General features: G+C 48.1%; 1 protein-coding gene across 16 annotated transcripts in view; it reads left to right on the forward strand.

The window, feature by feature from the left end:
* Positions 1-20,465, forward strand: part of LOC110525852 (armadillo repeat protein deleted in velo-cardio-facial syndrome homolog) — a 233,601-nt gene that overhangs the window by 179,267 nt on the left and 33,869 nt on the right. For 14 of the 16 annotated variants that reach the window (XM_036979987.1, XM_036979986.1, XM_036979992.1 and 11 more), the window contains 6 exons: positions 873-1,375; positions 8,259-8,442; positions 17,206-17,323; positions 17,567-17,738; positions 19,182-19,199; positions 19,929-20,000. In XM_036979987.1, coding sequence (XP_036835882.1) covers positions 873-1,375; positions 8,259-8,442; positions 17,206-17,323; positions 17,567-17,738; positions 19,182-19,199; positions 19,929-20,000 — 1,067 coding nt within the window. The remainder of the gene's footprint in view (positions 1-872; positions 1,376-8,258; positions 8,443-17,205; positions 17,324-17,566; positions 17,739-19,181; positions 19,200-19,928; positions 20,001-20,465) is intronic. The other 2 variants (XM_036979988.1, XM_036979999.1) reach the window with 1 other exon arrangement.

Here is a 20,465-nt window from a genome sequence, read left to right on the forward strand (position 1 = left end):
CCAGCCCCTCTGTGAGGGAGCCCAGAAAAAGTTCTGAGTTTCTTTTTCAATTTCTGCCTGGACTTTGTTGTAAGAGTCCCTTTTGCTCTTGGCTCTACAGGGCTCCATCTCAATATCTTTCTCTCTCGATCTCTTTCTTCCTCTGCCCCTATTCTCCTTTGCTTTGTCTCTTCTCTCTCTCTCTCTCTCTCTCTCTCTCTGTCTCTCTCTGTCTCTCTCTGTCTCTCTCTGTCTCTCTCTGTCTCTCTCTGTCTCTCTCTGTCTCTCTCTCTGTCTCTCTCTGTCTCTCTCTCTGTCTCTCTCTCTGTCTCTCTCTCTGTCTCTCTCTCTGTCTCTCTCTGTAAACCCCAGCACCCCCAATATTAATACGAGAGAAAGGCAAAAGAGAACATGGCTCCGAGACTATAGAGATGATTAATAAGTGCCGCCTGTTTGTTAATGACGGGAGCTGTTTTTCCGGGCCTCACCGGCTGGGAGGCCCTCTGACAGAGTTAATAACAGAGCAGCCTTGTCGCTCCCCGTCTCTGTCCTCCTATCTCTCGCACCTCTCTTCACCTCTCCTTCACCCCTTCCTGTCTCCTTTTTCCCTCCATTCAATCCTTCCTACCTCACTTGGCCTTTCTCAACTCTTATTCCCCCCTCTCTTTTTCTTGTCATCCCTCTTATACAAATTCCGCTAAATGCTCCCTCCATCTGTTGTAGTAGTAGTGTTAAGCTCGCTGTCATAGACAGTGAATTGTAAACCATTGTCCTTGTACAGAACACATCCAGCTACAAATCCATACAGCTAGATGTAAAAATCCTTCAAACAATGTTACATGACCTTTTCTCAAACGTACAAACTTCTCCCTCTCTCTCTCTCTCTCTCCCAGGGGGTACGATGACCCCATCGAGGCAGAGCTGGTTGACGAGCGACACCCCTACATCCATGGCATGTACGCGGCCCCCCTGGCCCAGCCCGAGAGGGGTAGCATGGCCAGCCTGGACCGCCTGGCTGGCCGCCGCTCGCCCTCCATAGACAGCATCCGCAAGGACCCGCGCTGGCGTGACCCAGACCTGCAAGAGGTCATCGCCATGCTGGGCCACCCTATCGACCCGGTCAAGTCCAACGCCGCCGCCTACCTGCAGCACCTGTGCTACGAGAACGACAAGATCAAGAAGGATGTGCGCCAGCTGAAGGGGATCCCTGTGCTGGCAGGGTTGCTGGACCACCCCAAGGCTGAGGTCCACCGCAAGGCCTGTGGAGCCCTGAGGAACATCTCCTACGGCAAGGACCACGACAACAAGGTGGCCATCAAGAACTGCGATGGTATCCCAGCCCTCATCCGCCTGCTGAGGAAGACCAACGACATGGAGGTCCGTGAGCTCATCACAGGTGAGGAATCCGTGTACCCTCATGGGAAGAATGGCTGCCCCCCCCCGTCCAGAATGAATCCAGTCACTAACCGAAACTAGCTGCAGCTCATCTTCTGTAAATAGTACAGTAAATATTAGGCATACTAGCCTTTTGTTTGCAACGTACAAATGCTTTTTTTTCCCTCCAACTTAAAAATGTGTTACTCAGGTACGTTGTGAAAACCTGCATGACCTGGGGAACTAATGTACTGTTGTAGAATGTCATTTCTAAGTCATGTCCTGTTATTCTAGAACCGTAGTCTCTGTTAGGGCATTGTTCTGTTGTGGTCAGGAGGCGTTATTGAAGCATGTCCTGTATACTGTACGAGTCCTGTATACTGTACGAGAGAGCTATACTTAACAAAAATATAAACGCAACATGTAAAGCGTTGGTCCCAAGGTTCATGAGCTGAAATAAAAGATCCCAGAAATGTTCCATACGCAAAGAAACGTATTTCTCTAATATGTTGGCCACAAATTTGTTTACGTCCCTTTTTAGTGAGCATGTGTCCTTTGCCAAGATAATCCATCCACTTGACAGGTGAGGCATATCAAGAAGCTGATTAAACTGCATAATCATTACACAGATGCACCTTGTGCTGGGGACAATAAAATCCACTTTAATATGTGCAGTTTTGTCACACAGCAAGCCGCAGATGTCTGAAGTTTTGAGGGAGAGTGCAATTGGGTTTCTGGCTGAAGGAATGTCCACCAGAGCTGTTGACAGATCATTTTGTTAATTTCTCGACCATAAGCCGCCTCAACGTTGTTTTAGAGAATTCGGCAGAATGCCCAACCAGCCTCACAATTGCAGACCCAGGACCTCAACATCTGGCTTCTTCACCTGCAGGATCTTCTGAGGCCAGACACCCAAACTGTGGGTTTGCACAACCAAATTTCTCTGCACAAACTGTCAGAAACCGTCACAGGGAAGCTCATCTGCGTGCGCGGCGTCCTCACCAGTGTCCTGACCTGACTTAACTCGGCAAATACTCACCGTCCATGGCCACTGGCACGTTGGAGAAGTGTGCTCTTCACAGATTAATCCTGGTTTCAACTCTACCGGGCAGATGCAAACAGCGTGTATGGCATTCTGTGGGCTAGCGGTTTGCTGATGTCAACGTTGTGAACAGTGTGCCCCATGGTGGGGTTATGGTATGGACGGGCATAAGCTATGGACAACAAACACAATTACATTTTATCGATGATAATTTGAATGCACAGAGATCCTGAGGCTCATTGTCGTGCCATTCATCCGCTGCCATCACGTTTCAGCATGATACTGATCGGCCCCGTGACGCAAAGATCTGTACACAATTCCTTCCATGGCCTGCATACTCACCAGACATGTCGCCCATTGAGCATGTTTGGGATGCTCTGGGTGGACGCATATGACAGCGCATTCCAGGTCCTGCCAATATCCAGCAACTTTCACAGCCATTGAAGAGGAGTGGAACAACAGGCCACAATCAACAGCCTGATCAACTCTATGTGAAGGAGATGAACCACAGCCAGTTCCGTTTTTTGCAGGGAAAGGTTGACGTTGAACTGACAATTGTTTTATAGGCACACAGGAAGTGGTCTTTATAATTAGTTTATTTTTCCCTGGGTGTTTCATCCTCCTGGATAGGCCTATGGCTATTTTTGCCCTCTAGCAAAGACGGTGCTGATAAACCAGAATATCATGAAGTGTCTCATATTTTCCTTTCACAGATAGTTTTGAAGATAGATTTGTAGGCAAACGGCTGCTAAACAGGTGTTCATTCCACTTGTTCTTTGTTCTTAACTGACTTGCCTAGTTAAATAAATAGTCTGGCGGGGTTAGTAGTAGTGCGTCAGCATACCTCTCCAGAGGAAAAAGCTGTTGTAATGTGTTCCAGGTAGGTAAGGCCAGGGGAGTGAATGGGGGGGGGAGGGTAACATGGCTTTCCCAATGCCACATGAAAGGACCAACCAATGACTGCTCTATGAAGGATTCAGCTGCATTCCTCCTGCTTCCCAACTCGGCATTTTAATGGAAATATAAACCCACCACCACCATCCATTCCAGTCGGGATTTATTCTATATAAGCCCCCTGTGTGGTAGGATGAGGAGAGCGTAAGGGCTCAGGCGGAGACTTGGAGTGGCACTTGAGTTCACTTTGTGGCCCAGGAAATGGTACTGCTCTTTTTGAAGTTGGTGAGGAAAGAAACGTGTTTGTGTGTGTCGGCCGCTGTTGCCTGGCCCAGGGTTGCTTACACAGTTCGGGGTCTGACACACACACACACACACACACACACACACACACACACTTCTGTGGATTGGTGCTGCTCGTGGCCTGGCCACCCTACTGTGATCTAGGCAGGGGCCAGCTGTTCATCTGCTATCAGCACACAAACACACACTCCCTAGACACGTCCCTGCACGCGCTCCCTAGACACGTCCCTGCACGCGCTCCCTAGACACGTCCCTGCACGCGCTCCCTAGACACGTCCCTGCACGCGCTCCCTAGACACGTACCTGCACGCGCTCCCTAGACACGCCCATGCACGCGCTCTCTAGACACGCCCATGCACGCCCTCTCTAGACACGCCCTCTCTAGACACGTCGATATACGCCCTCCTACATGCAGGCATATGAGCAGACACGTGGCCTGCCTGTCACCGGTTATTCTACTTATTTACATGACCTAGCTCCTCCGCCCTTCTTCATCCCCTCTACTACCAACCACCCATCTCACATAAACACACACACACACACACAGTTCCATAACTCCCCTCCCAGCTGCCGTGGCCGCCGCCTCCACTCTCCTGGACTCTGTCATCTCTACTCAGCAATTAGCCTGTGACACATGTGACAGCAGCAGGAGAGTTACAGCCTAGCCCCGCTGCATGGCTAATATGTATGTTAGTCCCAAATCACCCCTCTCTCTCGCTCGCTATTGAATGGCAGGAGGGAGGGAGAGGTGTAATGGGCAGCTCTAAGTGAATGGGCCTGTTAGAGCAGCATGTCGGCAGTAGCCAGCACCCAGGAAATTGAATTAGCCGCCCAGGGCCCTGGGAGGGAGGAAAGTACTGGTCCACCTCCCATTTTCCCTGGCCTGGCCTGCCTCGGCTTGGCTTTCATTACCATCCATTACCTTGGGATTTGATTACGGAGGTTGAGGGAGGCCAGGCCAGGGATGCTTCAGGTTCTTAAGGGGAAAGAGTGAAGAAACTGAATACTTTAGAATTGGCACTGTGTTGGAGGTACAGGCCGACATGCAGTGATGTGAAAGAGTCGGTGCCCCAAGACTTATTTAACATCCTCTTCAAAGAGGTAGGGTTTCAGATGTTTTGGGAAGATTGACTCAGCCTCCCGGGTGGCGTAGTGGTCTAAGGCACTGCATTGCAGTGCTTGCTGTGCCACCGGAGACTCTAGGTTCGAGCCCAGGCTCTGTCACAGCTGGCCACGACCGGGAGGTCCATGGGGCGACGCACAATTGGCCTAGCGTCGTCCGGGTTAGGGAGGGTTTGGCCGGTAGGGATATCCTTGTCTCATCGCGCACTAGCGGCTCCTGTGGCGGGCCAGGCGCAGTGCGCACTGACCAGGTCGCTAGGTGCACGGTGTTTCCTCCGACACATTGGTGCGGCTGGGTTGGATGCGCGCTGTGTTACGAAGCAGTGCGGCTTGGTTGTTTTGTGTTTCGGAGGATGCATGGCTCTTGACCTTCGTCTCTCCCGAGCCGTACAGGCGTTGTAGCGATGAGACAAGATAGTAGCTACTAACAATTAGATACCACGAAAAAGGGGGGTAAAAAAAACATGATTTAAAAAAAAAAGATTGAAGACTCCACTGACCTGGCTTTAGGGGAAGCTTGTTGCACTATTGGGGTTCCAGGACAGACAATAGCTTTGATTGGGCTGAGCGGGAGCTTCCCTCCCGTAGGGGTGGGAGGTCCAAGAGACCAGAGGTGGGCGGAACAGAGTGCTCGGGTTGGGATGTAGGGTTTGGGCATAGCCTGAAGGTAAGGAGGGGCAGTTTCCCTTGGTCCTCCGTCGGGAAGCACCAGGGTCTTGATGACGATGCGAGCTTCGACTGAAATCCAGTGGCGTGTGCGGAGGAGCGGAGTGACGGAGAACGTGAGGGGAAAGGTCGTACTCTACTGATGTTGTAGCATATGAACCTGCAGGAGCGAGTCACTGCTTTGATGTTTGCAGAGAACGAGAGGGTGTTGTCCGTTGTCATGCCAAGTTTCTTTGAACTCTGGGAGGGCGACGCCGCAGAGTTGTCAACTATGATGGCAAGGTCTTGGAGCGGGCAGGCTTTCCCCAGAGGAAGAGGAGCGCCGTTTTGTCTTGCTTCTGGAGGCGGTGGGCGGAGATGTCTGCCAGGCACGCAGAGATGTGTGTCGCCACCTGGATTTCAGAAGGTGGAAGGAAAAGATCAGTGGAGTGTCATCTGCATAGCAAATGATTGGAGAGACCATGTGAGGATATGACAGAGCCGAGTTAAAGACAAAAGAGTGAGAGCACGTGGTGCAGACACCGATCATCTCCACGCCACCTGGTAGGAGCAACACGCCAGGTAGGATGCAATCCAGGAGTGTGAAGAGCCTGAGACATCCAACTAAAACACATTTGAAAAACGTTGATGTCATGGAGTCCTTGTATCTGTAGATCTATGAATTTGAGTGGTTACATTTCTCCAGCCCCATCTCTAAATATTGGCAGCATTGTCTTACTATATTACAGTAGTTGAGGTCTCCTGCTTACTGATTGGTCACTAATTGTCCACAATATACAGTAGCAGTAGATTGCATTGTACTCCCTGTCTGGACTATCAAAGATGGTGGATTGTACCGTTAGTGTACAAAACATTAAGAAGATCGTCCTAATATTCAATTCATCGGGGCATGGACTCTACAAGGTGTCGAAAGCGTTCCACAGTGATGCTGGCCCATGTTGACTCCAATGCTTTTCACAGTTGTGTCGAGTTGGCTAGATTCTTGATGCTCATGGGGAACTGTTGAGTTTGGAAAACCCAGCGGTGTTGCAGCTCTTGACACAACTACCATACCCCGTTCGGAGGCACTTAAATCGTTTGCCTTGCCCATTCACCCTCTGAATGCCACACATACACAATCCATGTCTCAATGCTTAAAAATCCTTCTTTAACCAGTCACTGATTTTATTTTTATTTTTATTTTACCTTTATTTAACTAGGCAAGTCAGTTAAGAACAAATTCTTATTTTCAATGACGGCCTAGGAACAGTGGGTTAACTGCCTGTTCAGGGGCAGAACGACAGATTTGTACCTTGTCAGCTCGGGGGTTTGAACTTGCAACCTTGCGGTTACTAGTCCAACGCTCTAACCACTAGGCTACCCTGCCGATTTGAAGTGGATTTAATAGTGATATCAATAAGGGATCATAACTTTCACCAGGTCAGTCTGTCATGGAAAGAGCATGTTAATGTACACTCAGTGTATGTTGGCTATGGGGGCTGCTGCTGGCTGCTTGTTGACCATTACGTGATGTCAACTCATTTGTCACCAATTGTCCATATTCTAGCAATTGATTTCACTGTTCCTGCTATTGTTGACTATACCAGTGATGTCTGTAGACTACCGTTGGTTGCTTGTTGACTTCTTATTCACTGCCTGTTTACTGCTGGTTGTCAGAGCCAATGGAGTGACGCTAATGGTCCAGTGTTGGAGAGGATCAACTCAGTTGTCCCCCAGGCAGCAGCTCAGTCGTCCCCCAGGCAGCAGCTCAGTCGTCCCCCAGGCAGCAGCTCAGTCGTCCCCCAGGCAGCAGCTCAGTCGTCCCCCAGGCAGCAGCTCAGTCGTCCCCCAGGCAGCAGCTCAGTCGTCCCCCAGGCAGCAGCTCAGTCATGCCCGAGTGCCACAATAACACGCCAATGAAACGAGTCAAACAAACCTCTAGCAAATATGACATGGCTCTTCTCTTAACGCCACATAGAGGGCTCAGTTCTGCCTCTCTGGTAAGCTCTGGTCCATGTTACCAGTGTGCTAAGGCCTTCACTGACTAATGGCCTTGCAGAGTGGAGGCCATTTTCAGCTGTAAGTACAGATGTACTTATTGTTGTCGGAGGGAGGTAATGGTTTTCTCAAATCATAAATTAACCACACGAGCGAGACTGAAGGTATTTTTTAGATTTGGGCCCACCAAGGTTTTTATAGTGTGCAGTCAGCATGATATGACGGCGAAAATATTGACCAGGCAGAAACCGTGCATAAGTCTGTGTGTATAAGATTTAGCCAAACTCTTTAGCTCCTGGCTGTTATACTTCTGCCTAGGAAATCAATACTTTCTGAAATAAGATAAACTGTTTCATCTTGTTACCATTCCTCCCTCACTGGGCCTTGTCTGGGGGTGGGGTAGAGGGGAGCTACAGTTCATAAAAACAAAGACGGGACTCTGCGTGTGTATGTGGACTTTGAAGTCGATTCTGTAGTATTTAGTTTTCCACAAACCGGAGGTCTTGCCCTGGTACATCCATTTATGTGAAATCCCTCCTGATTCTATCTCTATCGCAACTGTTGCCAGGCTCCATGCCGGCTCTAAACCTGTCCTCACTGCGTGTGTGTGTTTGTGTGTGTGTCCCTCGCCTCCCATTCCTCCCTCTCTCTGAGATTACAGGATTCACAGGCTCAGTGATTGAATTATGCTCAGTGTGAGACACAGCTATCTCTTTCCTCACTGTGAGAGAAACTAAGACTTTGCTTTCGCTGTGTGTTTTACATGTTACTGGTAAATGGTTTCATTTTGCGTGAACGACGGTTCCCTCAGACGTGAAAGGAATCGGCGAATGACAGTTTTTCCTTCATCTATTTCTCTCCCTCTGCTCCTCTCCCGATCCCCCTCCCTCCCTCGCCCTAGGGACCCTGTGGAACCTGTCTTCCTATGAGCCTCTGAAGATGGTGATTATAAACCACGGGCTTCAGACTATGACCAACGAGGTCATCATCCCCCACTCAGGCTGGGAGCACGAGCCCAACGAGGACTCCAAGCCCCGCGACGCAGAGTGGACCACCGTCTTCAAGAACACCTCTGGTTGTCTGAGGTAATAGCTTGCGTGAGGCCTGATACCCACGCTCCTCTTAAAGGTACTTCCTGCCATAGGAAAAAGTGAAGCAGATCAAAAGATGGTTAATATGATCCAGCAGCAGGGCCCATGGTACAATGCATATGGACCTGCCAGGCCACCACTCGCACTTCAACCACAGAGGCTATTCTCTGAATGAGAGAGGGAGCTGAAAGACCTTTTCAACCAGTGTATCTGATATTGAAAGGATAGCGATCGATGGTCTCCGCTGCTGTGGCAATTAGCAGTGCTATTAACAGACAGGCAGGCAGGCAGTACAGGCAGAACCAGAGACCTTAGAGGTCATCTAAGCAACCTGATGCTTGATTAGTACTTCCGTGGCCACAAGGGCTTACCGCAACGGTTACAACTGCCGTAACGACATTAGCCCTTGTAAATACGCATCACCTTCTCCCTGATCTTAAAGGTTGTGAGGGGATGGAGGGGGGCGGGTTGGGTCGATTGGGACTGGATTAAATTAGTATGTAGATTTATACCAATCAGGTGACAGGTTGGTGAGGAAGCCATGTTTTCCTCGCTCACTTGATTCAGATTCGCACATTCTCCTCAATGTGTTGCAGCTGTGGATTATTGCCTCCATAGGGTATGGCTTGAACCTTCTCTCAAAGGGTAACACATGATCCAACTGTGTGTTCATCTGGAGAAAGTAGTTGGCTAGTCCAGTCTCTAGCAACTGTCATTCAAGACTACTGCCCCTCTCTATACTGACTGACCTTGTAGGGAAAGTGTTCAAAGAGGAAGCCAGAGGCTGAGCCTGAGGGGGTGTAATATAGCCCCAGATAATGACTTCTTTCTACTGCTGTGTGTGTGTGTGTGTCCCCACCCCAACACACACACACACACACTGGAGATAAGTCTATAAGAAGTCTGGATGTCTGCGTTAAGCCAAAGGTCCACCAGGAGATAGTGGTTCTAATAAAGATGTAGTAGCTTCAATGTCTTTGTTTTGGCCGTTTGCATATTGGCTGTGACTCTCTACTAGTGTCCATTTTGCCAGTTTGACTCTGTTTTTAAAGTGTGTGAGGTTAATGTCAGACAATGTTGGAGACTAGATAGTAGTTCTTTCTCCTGATGTGACTTGGACCTTGTGTTATGGAAGTATGTCACCCTACAGAAACACAACAGATATGTGTGTGTTGTCCTCTGTCCCAGCCATATGCTGCCTGCATCCCGCCCAGCCCCAGCCAGTCTGACCCCCAGTCCCTAATCCACTGCAGCTCAGCTCAGCAGTCACTGCGGTCTGTTGATCAGGATCCAACCAATCCCACCACCCTCCAACACCCCACCAACCCCCTGCTGTTTTGGTCTAATGTAACACATTCCAGATTAGCGTTCTTGTGTTTTGCTTGTTTGGTACTCTCTCTCGCCATCTTTCTCTCTTTCTTTCTCTCGCTCTCTCACACACACACACTCTTGATATCAGGATGTATTTTATTTTGCTTGGTGACCTGGGTAAGGAAGTAGACGGAGGCTGAGGGTTTGATCCGGCTGGCTGTCCTCAGATTACACCACTCCCTCCCTAGAGAAGCTGCTGCCTCCTCCTGCCCCATTTCACTTTAATCAATGTAATCAAGTTTGCCTCTCATCTGGCCAGCAGCACATTACCGTGGCTCCATCCCAAATGGTACCCTGTTCCCCAAAGGACCAGAAGGGCTCTGGTCAAAAGGTAGTGCACTATATAGGAATAGGGTGCCATTTGCGACAAAGCCAATGTCAGTGGTTCTGACAGGGGGAGGGGTATTGTATAGTAGTAGAGGTGACTACTGCTGAGTTAGAGGTCTGATATAGCTGGATGTGGATGCCCTCTGGTGAAGTTGGCAGCTGATTTCTCCTCCCCATGGGTCTCTCTGTGTATGTATGTGTGTGTGTGTGTGTGTGTGAGTTCACTGTGTGTCTCACCCATCCCACAGGGTCATACAGGGCACCTTGTACTAGCCTCGTATTACATCTCTCTATCTCTCTCTCTCCCCCTCTCTCTACGTTACCTGCTGCTGAGTGTCTCCATAGCGACGGAAACCAACAACACACTGTTTGCTGGTCAGAGGCAGATTTGAGATCTGCTGATGTATGGGAGATTAAGTTTACTCATGCCTTGACAGAGCAGCACGTTTTCTGTATCGGTCACTATTACCGCTGCCGCTTTTTGGCATTGTTTCCTTCTGGAAGGATTTTTATTTATTTTATTTAACCTTTTATTTAACTAGGCAAGTCAGTTAAGAACAAATTCTTATTTACATTGACGGCCTTCCCCAGCCAAACCCGGACAAAGCTGGGCCAATTATTCGCCGCCCTATGGAACTCCCAATACCGGCTGGTTGTGATGCAGCCTGGAATCGAACCAGGTTCTGTAGTGACGCCTCTAGCACTGATATGCAGTGCCTTAGATCGCTGTGCCACTCGTGAGCCCTCAAAGGATGAGCGTGTCCACACTCCTACACTGTCAAATAAGGTTGTGTGTGTGAGAGAAAGTCCTTTAAGCTGTGTCCTTTTTACCAGGCCTACCATTGACCTTGTGACGACGGACATGGTGGGGTCTTCATCAGTGAGGCAGTCTCATTCTAACCCTCTCCCAGAGGACAGCCTATTGTCCCTTTATGGCCACATGTCACAATGACCTCTCAGCCCAGTTAGTTGATATACATCCACACAATGGACACAGACACACACGCCCTCCGTCAAATCCGCAGATTGACATTGAAACACACACGCACACAGATTGACACCCACAACAGATGCACTTTCTAGAAAAAGGGAAAATCAAACACCTGCCAATAAAAAAAACACACTTCATGCTTTGTATGTCTGCCCAAGCACACACACACCTCCCTGCCTGTCAAATCAATCCCTGTTGGATGCTCCTTGGTGGCCTTTATGGGTGGAAGTTATTCCTCTGAGCCAAAAGAGGGATGTGAGGTTTTAATTCTATTAATTTATTTCAAATTTTATTTGTCACATGCACCAAATACAACGGGTATAGACTTGACCGTGAAATGCTTACTTACTAGCCTTTTACCAACAATGCAGAGTTTAAAAAGTAAGACATTTAGCATGAACAAGGAGCTATATACAAGGAGCAACGGTACCGAGTCAATGTGCAGGGGTATGCAGTAGTTGAGATATGTACATGTAGGTAGGGGGTCAAAGTGACTAGGCGATCAAGATGGATAATAAACAGAGTAGCAGCAGCGTATGTGGAGAGTGTTAGTGTGTGTGTGGTGTCAATTTGTGTTTATGTGTCAGTGTGTGGGTAGATTCCAGTGAGTGTGCACAAAAGGGTCAGTGTAAATAGTCCCATTAGCCATTTGGTTAACTGTTCAGCAGTATTATGGATTTGGGTAGAAGCTGTTAAGGAGCCTTTTGGTCCCAGACTTGGCGGTCCAGTACCACTTTTCGTGCAGAAGCAGAGTGAGCAGTCTATGGCTTGGTGGCTGGGGTCTTTTGACAATTGTTTGGTCCTTCATCTGACACCGCCTGGTAAAGAGGTCCTGGATGGCAGGGAGCACGCCCCCAGTCATATACTGCGCCGTTTGCATCAAATCAAAGTTTATTGGTCGCGTACACAGATTTGCAGATGTTATTGCAGGTGCCACTAAATACTTGTTTCTAGCTTCAACAGTTCAGTAATAATACCTAGCAATACAAAACTGTGTGTATGGAAAGTATATGACTAGAAAATGTGTGTACAGCAGTAGTTATATAGGATGAGTCATGACTAGAATACAGTATATACATATAAAATGAGTAAAACTGTATGTAACAAATATTCAAATGACCAGTGTTCAATGACTCTATGTACATAGGGCAGGGTACTAGACCGGCTAAGGGTGACTTTGTAACAGTCTGATGTCCTGGAGATGCAAGCTGTTTATCAGTCTCTCGGTCCCAGCTTTGATGTCCCAGTACTGTCGTCTCCTAGATGGTAGCGGGGCGAACATGCCGTGGCTCGGGTGGCTGAAGTCCTTGACAATCTTCTGTGACAAAGGGTGATGTATATGCCGTGGATGGCAGGCAGTGTGCCCCCGATGAGACGTTGGGCTGACCGCAACACCCTCTGGAGAGCCCTGTGGTTGCGAATGGTGCAATCTATCCACGGTTTTTGGTTTGGGAAACTTGTTATTGTCACAGTGGGAACAACATGCTCTATGCACTTCCTGACGAACCCTGTCACCGAGTCAGTGTATATTTCGAGACTATTCTCAGAGGCGACCCGGAACATTTCCTAGTCAGCGTGATCAAAACAATCTTGACGTATAAATTCCGATTGGTTACTGGGATTTCCCGCCCATACTCTCACCGTTTTCCCAGGAAAGGAACTGTGAGATTATTTCTATGAACAGCCTGACGTAAAATGGAACTGTTAAATTTGATGCCATTTCTACATCTGGCTTCTCTACGGGCCACGGCCAAAACTCTCTGCTATCTGCATGATCAATCATCAACGCTCAGGGTGAGAACGGAAAGCGCATTGCGTTATGGAGCGCAGTTCACAATGCATGTATCATCTCATCATACTAACTTTTCTTATTGTGAAAGGTGGGAAGGACTACGTTTGCTGCGGCATAGCCTAGGGTACAGTAATATAAGGACTGAATGTGTGTCTAATTTACACATCTCCAACTGGTTTCGGGGGTCACCGTATTTTTTTTAATCTTCAAGTCATTTTGTAAAATTCCAGATGCAAAGTTTTAAAACGGCTTATCACTCGAATATCGTTGATTTAAATCAGTGTGCATGCTGTCTTTCTCTCCAGTTTCGAAATAGATAAGCTTAATGCTGTTCAATATACAGTATGTATACACGGAGTGTACAAAACATTAGAAACACCTTCCTAATATTGAGTTGCTCCCCCTTTTGCCCTCAGAACAGCCTCAATTTGTCGGGGCATGCACTCTACAAGGTGTCAACAGCATTCTAGAGCGATGCTGGCCCATGTAGACCCTTATGCTTCCCACAGTTGTCAAGTTGGCTGGATGTCTCTTGGGTGGTGGAACATTCTTGATACACACTGGAAACTGTTGAGCCTGGAAAACCCAGCAGCATTGCAGTTCTTGACCCACTCAAACTGGTGCTCCTGGCACCTAGTACCACACCCTGTTCAAAGTCACCCTCTGAATAGCACACATACACGATCCATGGCGCGATTGTCTCAAGGATTAAAACTAATTCTGTAACCGGTCCCCTTCATCGACACTGATTTGAAGTGGGTTTAACAAGTGACATCAATAAGGGATCATAGCTGTCACCTGGTCAGTCTGTCATGGAAAGAGCAGGTGTTTCTAATGTTTTGTATAGTAAGTGTAGTTGTCCTACCCTACCCTTTTTCAGGTCATAAATTCAATGCAGTATTAGCCTTAGATTTAGCTAATGAATGACAAGGTATATTTAAGCTTCTAACATACAGCCTGTCTATTGCGCAATAGGCTCCTGCTCTCCGCTGGCCTCTTCTTATAAAGTTCCTTTGTTTTGTTGAGAGAGAGGTTATTTTCCTGGATCCACTCTCCCAGCGCCCTCGCCTCTGCCCTGTAGACTCTTGTCATTGTTGGTAATCAGGCCTACTACTGCAAACTTGATGATTGAGTTGGAGGCGTGCATGGCCACGCAGTCATGGGTGAACAGGGAGTACAGGAGGGGGCTAAGCAGGCACCCTTGTGGGGCCCCTGTGTTGAGGATCAGCGAAGTGGAGGTGTTGTTTCCTACCTTCGCCACCTGGGGCGGCCCATCAGGAAGTCGGAAGACCTATTTGCACAGGGCGGGGTTCAGACAGAGTGCCCCGAGCTTAATGATGAGCTTGGAGGGTACTATTTTGTGGAATGCTGAGCTGTAGTCAATAAACCGCATTCTTACATACGTATTCCTCTTGTTCAGATAGGATAGAGCAGTGTGCAGCGCGATGGTGATTGCATCGTCTGTGGATCTATTGGGGCAGTAAGCAAATTGAAGTGGATCTAGGGTCTCAGGTAGAGGTGATATGATCCTTGACTAGTCTCTCAAAGCACTTCATGATGACAGAAGTGAGTGCTACAAGGCGATAGTCATTTAGTTCAGTTACTTTCGCTTTCTTGGGTACAGGAACAATGGTGGCCATCTTGAAGCAAGTGGGGACAGCAGACTGGGATAGGGAGAGATTGAATATGTCTGTTAACAATCCAGCCAGCTGGTCTGCGCATGCTCTGAGGACGCGGCTTGGGATTCCATCTGGGCCTGCAGCCTTGCGAGGGTTAACACGCTTTGTCTTACTCACGTCGGCCGCTGAGATTGAGTGCCCACAGTCCTTGGTAGCGAGCCGCGTCGCTGGCACTGTGTTATCCTGAAAGTGGGTAAAGATGGTGATCAGCTTATCCGGGTGCAAGACGTCGGTATCCGGGTGCAAGACGTCGGTGTCCGCGACGTGGCTGGTTTTCCCTTTGTAATCCGTGATTGTCTGTAGAACCTGCCACATACGTATAGTGTCTGACCCTTTGGATTGCGACTCCACTTTGTCTATGTACTGTACAAACGTTTTGCCTGTTTGATTGCCTTGAGGGAATAACTACACTGTTTGTATTCGACCATATTCCCCGTCACCTTGCCATGGTTAAATGCGGTGGTTCGTGCTTTCAGTTTTGCACGAAAGCTGCCATCTATCCACGGTTTCTCGTTTGGGTAGGTTTTAATAGCCATAGTGGGTACAAAATCTCCTATACACTTCCTGATGAACTCACTCACCGTATTCGTCAATGTTATTCTCAGTCCCAGTCCGCGTGATCAAAACAATCCTGAAGCATGGATTCTGATTGGTCAGACCAGGGTTGAATAGACCTTAGCAAGAGTACTTCCTGTTTGAGTTCCTACCTATAAGGAGGGAGGAGCAAAATGGAGTCGATCAGATTTGCCGAAGGGAGGGCAGGGGAGGGCTTTGTTGGCATTTTGAAAAGTTGAGTAGCAGTGGTCCAATGTTTTACCAGTGCGAGTACTACAGTCAATGTGTTGGTAGAACTTCAGTAGCGTTTCCCTCATTTGCTTTGTTAAAATCACCAGCTGCAATAAATGCGGCCTCAGGATATGTGGTTTCCAGTTTGCATAAAGTCCAGTGTAGTTCTTTGGGAGCTGTTGTGGTATCGGCTTGAGGGGGATTATACACGGCTGTGACTATAACCAAAGATAATTATCTTGGTCGGCATTTGATTGAGGTATTCTAGGTCGGATGAACAAAAGGACTTGAGTTCCTGTATGTTATCACAATCACACCATGGGTAGTTAATCATGAAACATACACCCCCGCCTTCTTGCCGGAGAGTGCTTTATTCCTGTATTCGTGATGTACTGAGAAGCCAGATGGCTGTATGGACGGGGACAGTATATCCCTAGAGATCCATGTTACCGTGAAACAGAGTATTTTACAATCCCTGATGTCTCTCTGGAAGGAGATCCTCGCCCTGAGCTAGTCTTCTTTGTTATCCAGAGACGAAACTTTAGCAATTAATATACTCGGAAGCGGTGGCTGGTGTGCACGCCTCCTGAGTCGGATTAGAAGTCCACTCCGAATACCTCTTCTCCGCCGGCGGTGTTTTGGAACAGCCTTTGGAACAAGTTAAATTGCCCTGGGTGGTACGAACAAAAGATCCAATTCGGGAAAGTCGCATTCCTGGTCGTAATGCTGGTGAGTTACCGCAGCTCTGATATACAAAAGTTATGTCTGGCTGTATGTAATAACAACACAAAACATTTTCTGTGCTAATAATGTATACAAAATAACACAAAGTTGCTTCGGAGCTAGAAGCAGAGCTGCCATATCTGTCGCCGCCATTTTACTTGAAGCTCTTGACCCGTTCCACTACAGTCCCGTCAATGTTTTATGACTTGGGAATTGGAGTCCCGTATGGTCTGCGGTGTCTGCCTCTCTGTACCATTGATTCGTTTTAATTAGCCCAAAGTGTATAATAGCCCAGGCTTTACCTGAGATGAATGGAATCTGCACCAGAGACTGACTGACTTCCCCCTGTGTGTGAAAGAGCGGCTGTGTGTATGCACATTTCTGTTTGCAAGTGTGTGCGCTTGTGCATATATCACCTTTGAGTGTGTGCACATTTAAGTGTGTGTGTCACTCTGGCTGTCCCCCTCAACCCCTTCGCAGCGGTGACAGGCATCATCCTCCAGGACTAGCTGGGTGGATTGGTAATGGGATTATATGGCCCAGAAAGAAAACCCTCTTAAATTAAGTCCCCAGCGAGCCTAGCAGCTCCTGCGCTCTCGCTCCACAACTAAAGTCTCTGTAAAGACATGCGCGGAGCCACTTGGCAGGCCTTTGCAGACAGTTATTTACTATACAGGTCTGTTTGGGAGTGCGGAATGGTAGATTACAAGCCTGTGTACGGTTCCATCTTTGGCGGGAAGTTGCCACTTTTCATGTCCTGTGCGGGACGGTTTGTGGAATGATTATTTCCCTGTCTGCTTAGCTGTTACACTGCTGATTCACTGTCGTCAGATTCAGGTGTTTACTTTTATCTCTTGAAGTCAGCTGTGTCTGATCTTAATCTCCGCAGCTTCTAGAGCATGGGCACTGGGCAATGCTATCTCTGTGCACGGGGGAGATAGGAGCCCTCTGTCTCTGTAATATATTCAACCACTCATGGAGGAAATTGGAAGTGAAATGAAAAGCGACTCTAAATGCTGTTTATTAACACAGCCTACGGATGTCTCCTTTTTTTCTGCTTCTGACCAGGGTGTGTCTGTGTTCCACAGGAACGTGAGTTCGGACGGGGCCGAGGCGAGGCGCAGGCTGAGGGAGTGTGAGGGGCTGGTGGACGCTCTGCTCCACGCCCTGCAGTCAGCTGTGGGGAAGAAAGACATGGACAACAAGGTGAGCCGCCAGCTCCACACACCTCCCCATACGCATCATTCTACCTGTACATTATTATAACAGTATTTTGTGTAGTCGTTGGGGACATTTGATACCACGAATGCTGATTTGTCTTCTGTTTTGCTTGTCTCCAGTGGGTCTCTTTATCTAGTTTGGAAGCGAGTAAACAGTCCCTTTCATATCATATTCCGAGAACAATCTGTGCAGGTTGAGCTGACAACTCTTTGTCCCCGCCTCCTCCAGTCTGTGGAGAACTGTGTGTGTATCATGAGGAACCTGTCCTACCACGTTCACAAGGAGATCCCAGGGGCCGAGAAGTTCACAGACCCATCAGTGCTGCAGGCCCCGGGCTCTGTGGGCCCTCAGAGGAAGAAGAAGGATGACGCAGGCTGCTTCGGAGGGAAGAAGGCCAAAGGTGAAAGGCAGGGACGACACAGAGGGAGACTAGACTGGGGAGACATGGGCCCAGTCCCAAAACGAACCGCTTCCGTGCACCGTCAGTGTTTGATGTTCTGTAGGAACCACTAATTAACACACACAGAGAAAAAAAAGAGGACCGAAACCCATTATACTATACTCAAAATGGGCCCTGTCAGTTTGAATAGGTTACTGTATGTATCCAGGCCTATGCTAACAGTATTTCAGCTCTTTCGAGCTCTATTTACCTCGTACCCTTCAGCCCAGAGCTATTTCCCCATAGCAGACAGTTATTTAGTAAAGGCTACCCTCTGGTTCTAGACAGAGATGTAATTAGTGTAGGCTACCTCTCAATCACTGACGAATGGCTGAACAACAAGTAGAGGTCCCTCTCCCACAACAAATAATGACAGCAATGAATCACTTAGTCAATGAGGTGTGACCCAATCTCACTGACCCCTCACAGTCCGGAGGGGGATGCTACTGATTTAGAGGCCAAGAAGCACTGGGGCGTGTTTCTGGAAATGTGTGTGTGTGTGTGTGTGTGTGTGTGTGTGTGTGTGTGTGTTTACAGATTGAATATTATAGATGGCAATCGCAGGCGAATTAGCCAGTCTGCTGCTATTGTACACAGCAGTTAATGTGGTGTGTTTAGTCTTCACAGGCCCTGGAGGTGTACTTTGAAGGAAAGATGGCCTACATTAAAAATGCTTAACACGCCCTTCCAAAAACAGTGTGAGTGCGGGAAGGGGTGTCAGATCTTGCAAGAGAGTCGTTTAGACAACACGGTCTCTCCCAGCAATTTGTTACCCGAGTTAAATTGTCTAAATTTACCCCCCCGAATCCTGACACTTGCCATTACACCCATTATCATGAACAGACGCTTCAGGCCCAGCATTTTTACCCAATGCAAAATGGTTGCATTTTACATTTCTCTTTTTGTTATTGATTCCTATATTCCTGTGCTGTTGTGTGTGTGTGGCTGGCTTAGTGCCTTGAGTGGCAGTGACTGTCCCTCTCTCTCCTCGTCTGTGCTGCTGCAGTGTGATCGTACACACACACACTTTCTCTAATGAGCCGAGTACACTGACACCACAGCCTCTTAACTCTGTCCCAGGAGAGTCACCTATGGAGTGCTAATGGGTTTTATTCTCCACTTGTCACCATTCTGCCCTAAGTACTTGTTTCTTACCTTCTATTCTCACACTCTCTTGCTATCTCTTTCCTTCTCCCTCCCTTGTGTTCTCTCTTTCTCTCTCTCTCAGCTTTCCTACTCTCTCTTCCCTTTTTCCCTCTGAACTTTATAGCCCCAAGTTGACTTTAAACTGAACTTGTTTGTATTATGTCACCTCTAATCCACACAACCTATTTTATCATTTACTCTTCTCTTCTCCCTGCTTGTGTTTTTTGGCATTGCTGCTGCTTCCTTGGCTAACTATAGAGGAGTGGTTTAATCAAGGTGAGTGTCCTCCTGTCTCACTATCTCACCCCTCCCCTTACTGTAGCATCAGTAGTTTGGATCTCCTCCAAAACTGAGAAGTTTCACGGACTTGACTTGTTTGCCCTCTTAATTTGCTGTGGCCTTGCTGTGGTTCTCACTCCTTCATCCTACCACACAGCATCGTAGTGTTAGTAGTTCAAACCTTGCCTAATCACGAGGAGTAGGGGAGACCAGGTAAGACCAATAAGTTTGGGTAGTGAAAAGGAACCTGGGATTTAGTTTAGCCGTGTCCCGTCCGTGTTGACGATATGGATGGAGAGTTCATTAGCTGGCCCACCCTGCTCAATTACCTTCCCTCCCTCCCTTATTAAAGGACGTTCCCCACTAGGCTGCTACTAGACATGTATTGTGTGTGTGTGTGTGTGTGTGTACTCTGTCCATCTGTGTTTGAATGTGTGTGTGCAGTATACGTACACTCACACTGTGTCTTGTCCATCTGCGTGTGTGTGGTCATGCAGTGATCTCAGGGACATTGTCAATGAACTCTCTGGTGTAGTGGATGGTTCACCCACTTTTTTTTGTGAAGGCGACAGTTGACCCACTTTTGCAGAAAAATGCATTGAAAGTATAGTGAGCGTTACTTCACCCCCCCCCCCCCCGTGACCGGCGATGGGAGTTTACCACTACGCCACTGGTCTGGTTGTCTGTTTAACATGTACAACTGTTCTCTCTCCAATCTCAATCCAGGCAGGAAAAACGGAGAGAATGCCAAAAGCTACGACACGCTGGATCTCCCCAAACGCACTGAACCCACAAAAGGTAGGCTTGTTCTGTCAGAGGTTCCCTTATTACAGCTTCGACCGGTCACTCCTGTTCCCGCTCACTAAAAAGGAGAATATCCCAAATATTTGCAAGTGTGTGCACGAGCATTGAATCACCTTTGTGTGTGTGTGTGTGTGTGTCACTCAGCAGGACACGTTGTTAGAGAGAAGTGACGGTTGAAATCGTCTCCCCAAATTAGCCTTGTTTTGACGACAAACGCTACCAGGAAAAGAAAACACAGCTTTGTTGGCAGAGATCACAGGCATCAGGCCTTTTGTAAAGGGCTCCCAAACATTTCAGCTGATTTGGAATCAGTTCCTTTACATGGGAGATGAAAAGCAGCAGTAAATCAGGTTCTGCAACCCCAACAGTGTCACTATAGAACTGTATGATACCCAGTAGCCCTTGAATCTGAACCACACACACCACAAGGTGAACCTATAATCCAAGGTGCCTTGAGAA

Source organism: Oncorhynchus mykiss, chromosome 6 (assembly GCF_013265735.2).
Source record: "Oncorhynchus mykiss isolate Arlee chromosome 6, USDA_OmykA_1.1, whole genome shotgun sequence".
Classification (NCBI taxonomy): Eukaryota; Metazoa; Chordata; class Actinopteri; order Salmoniformes; family Salmonidae; genus Oncorhynchus; species Oncorhynchus mykiss.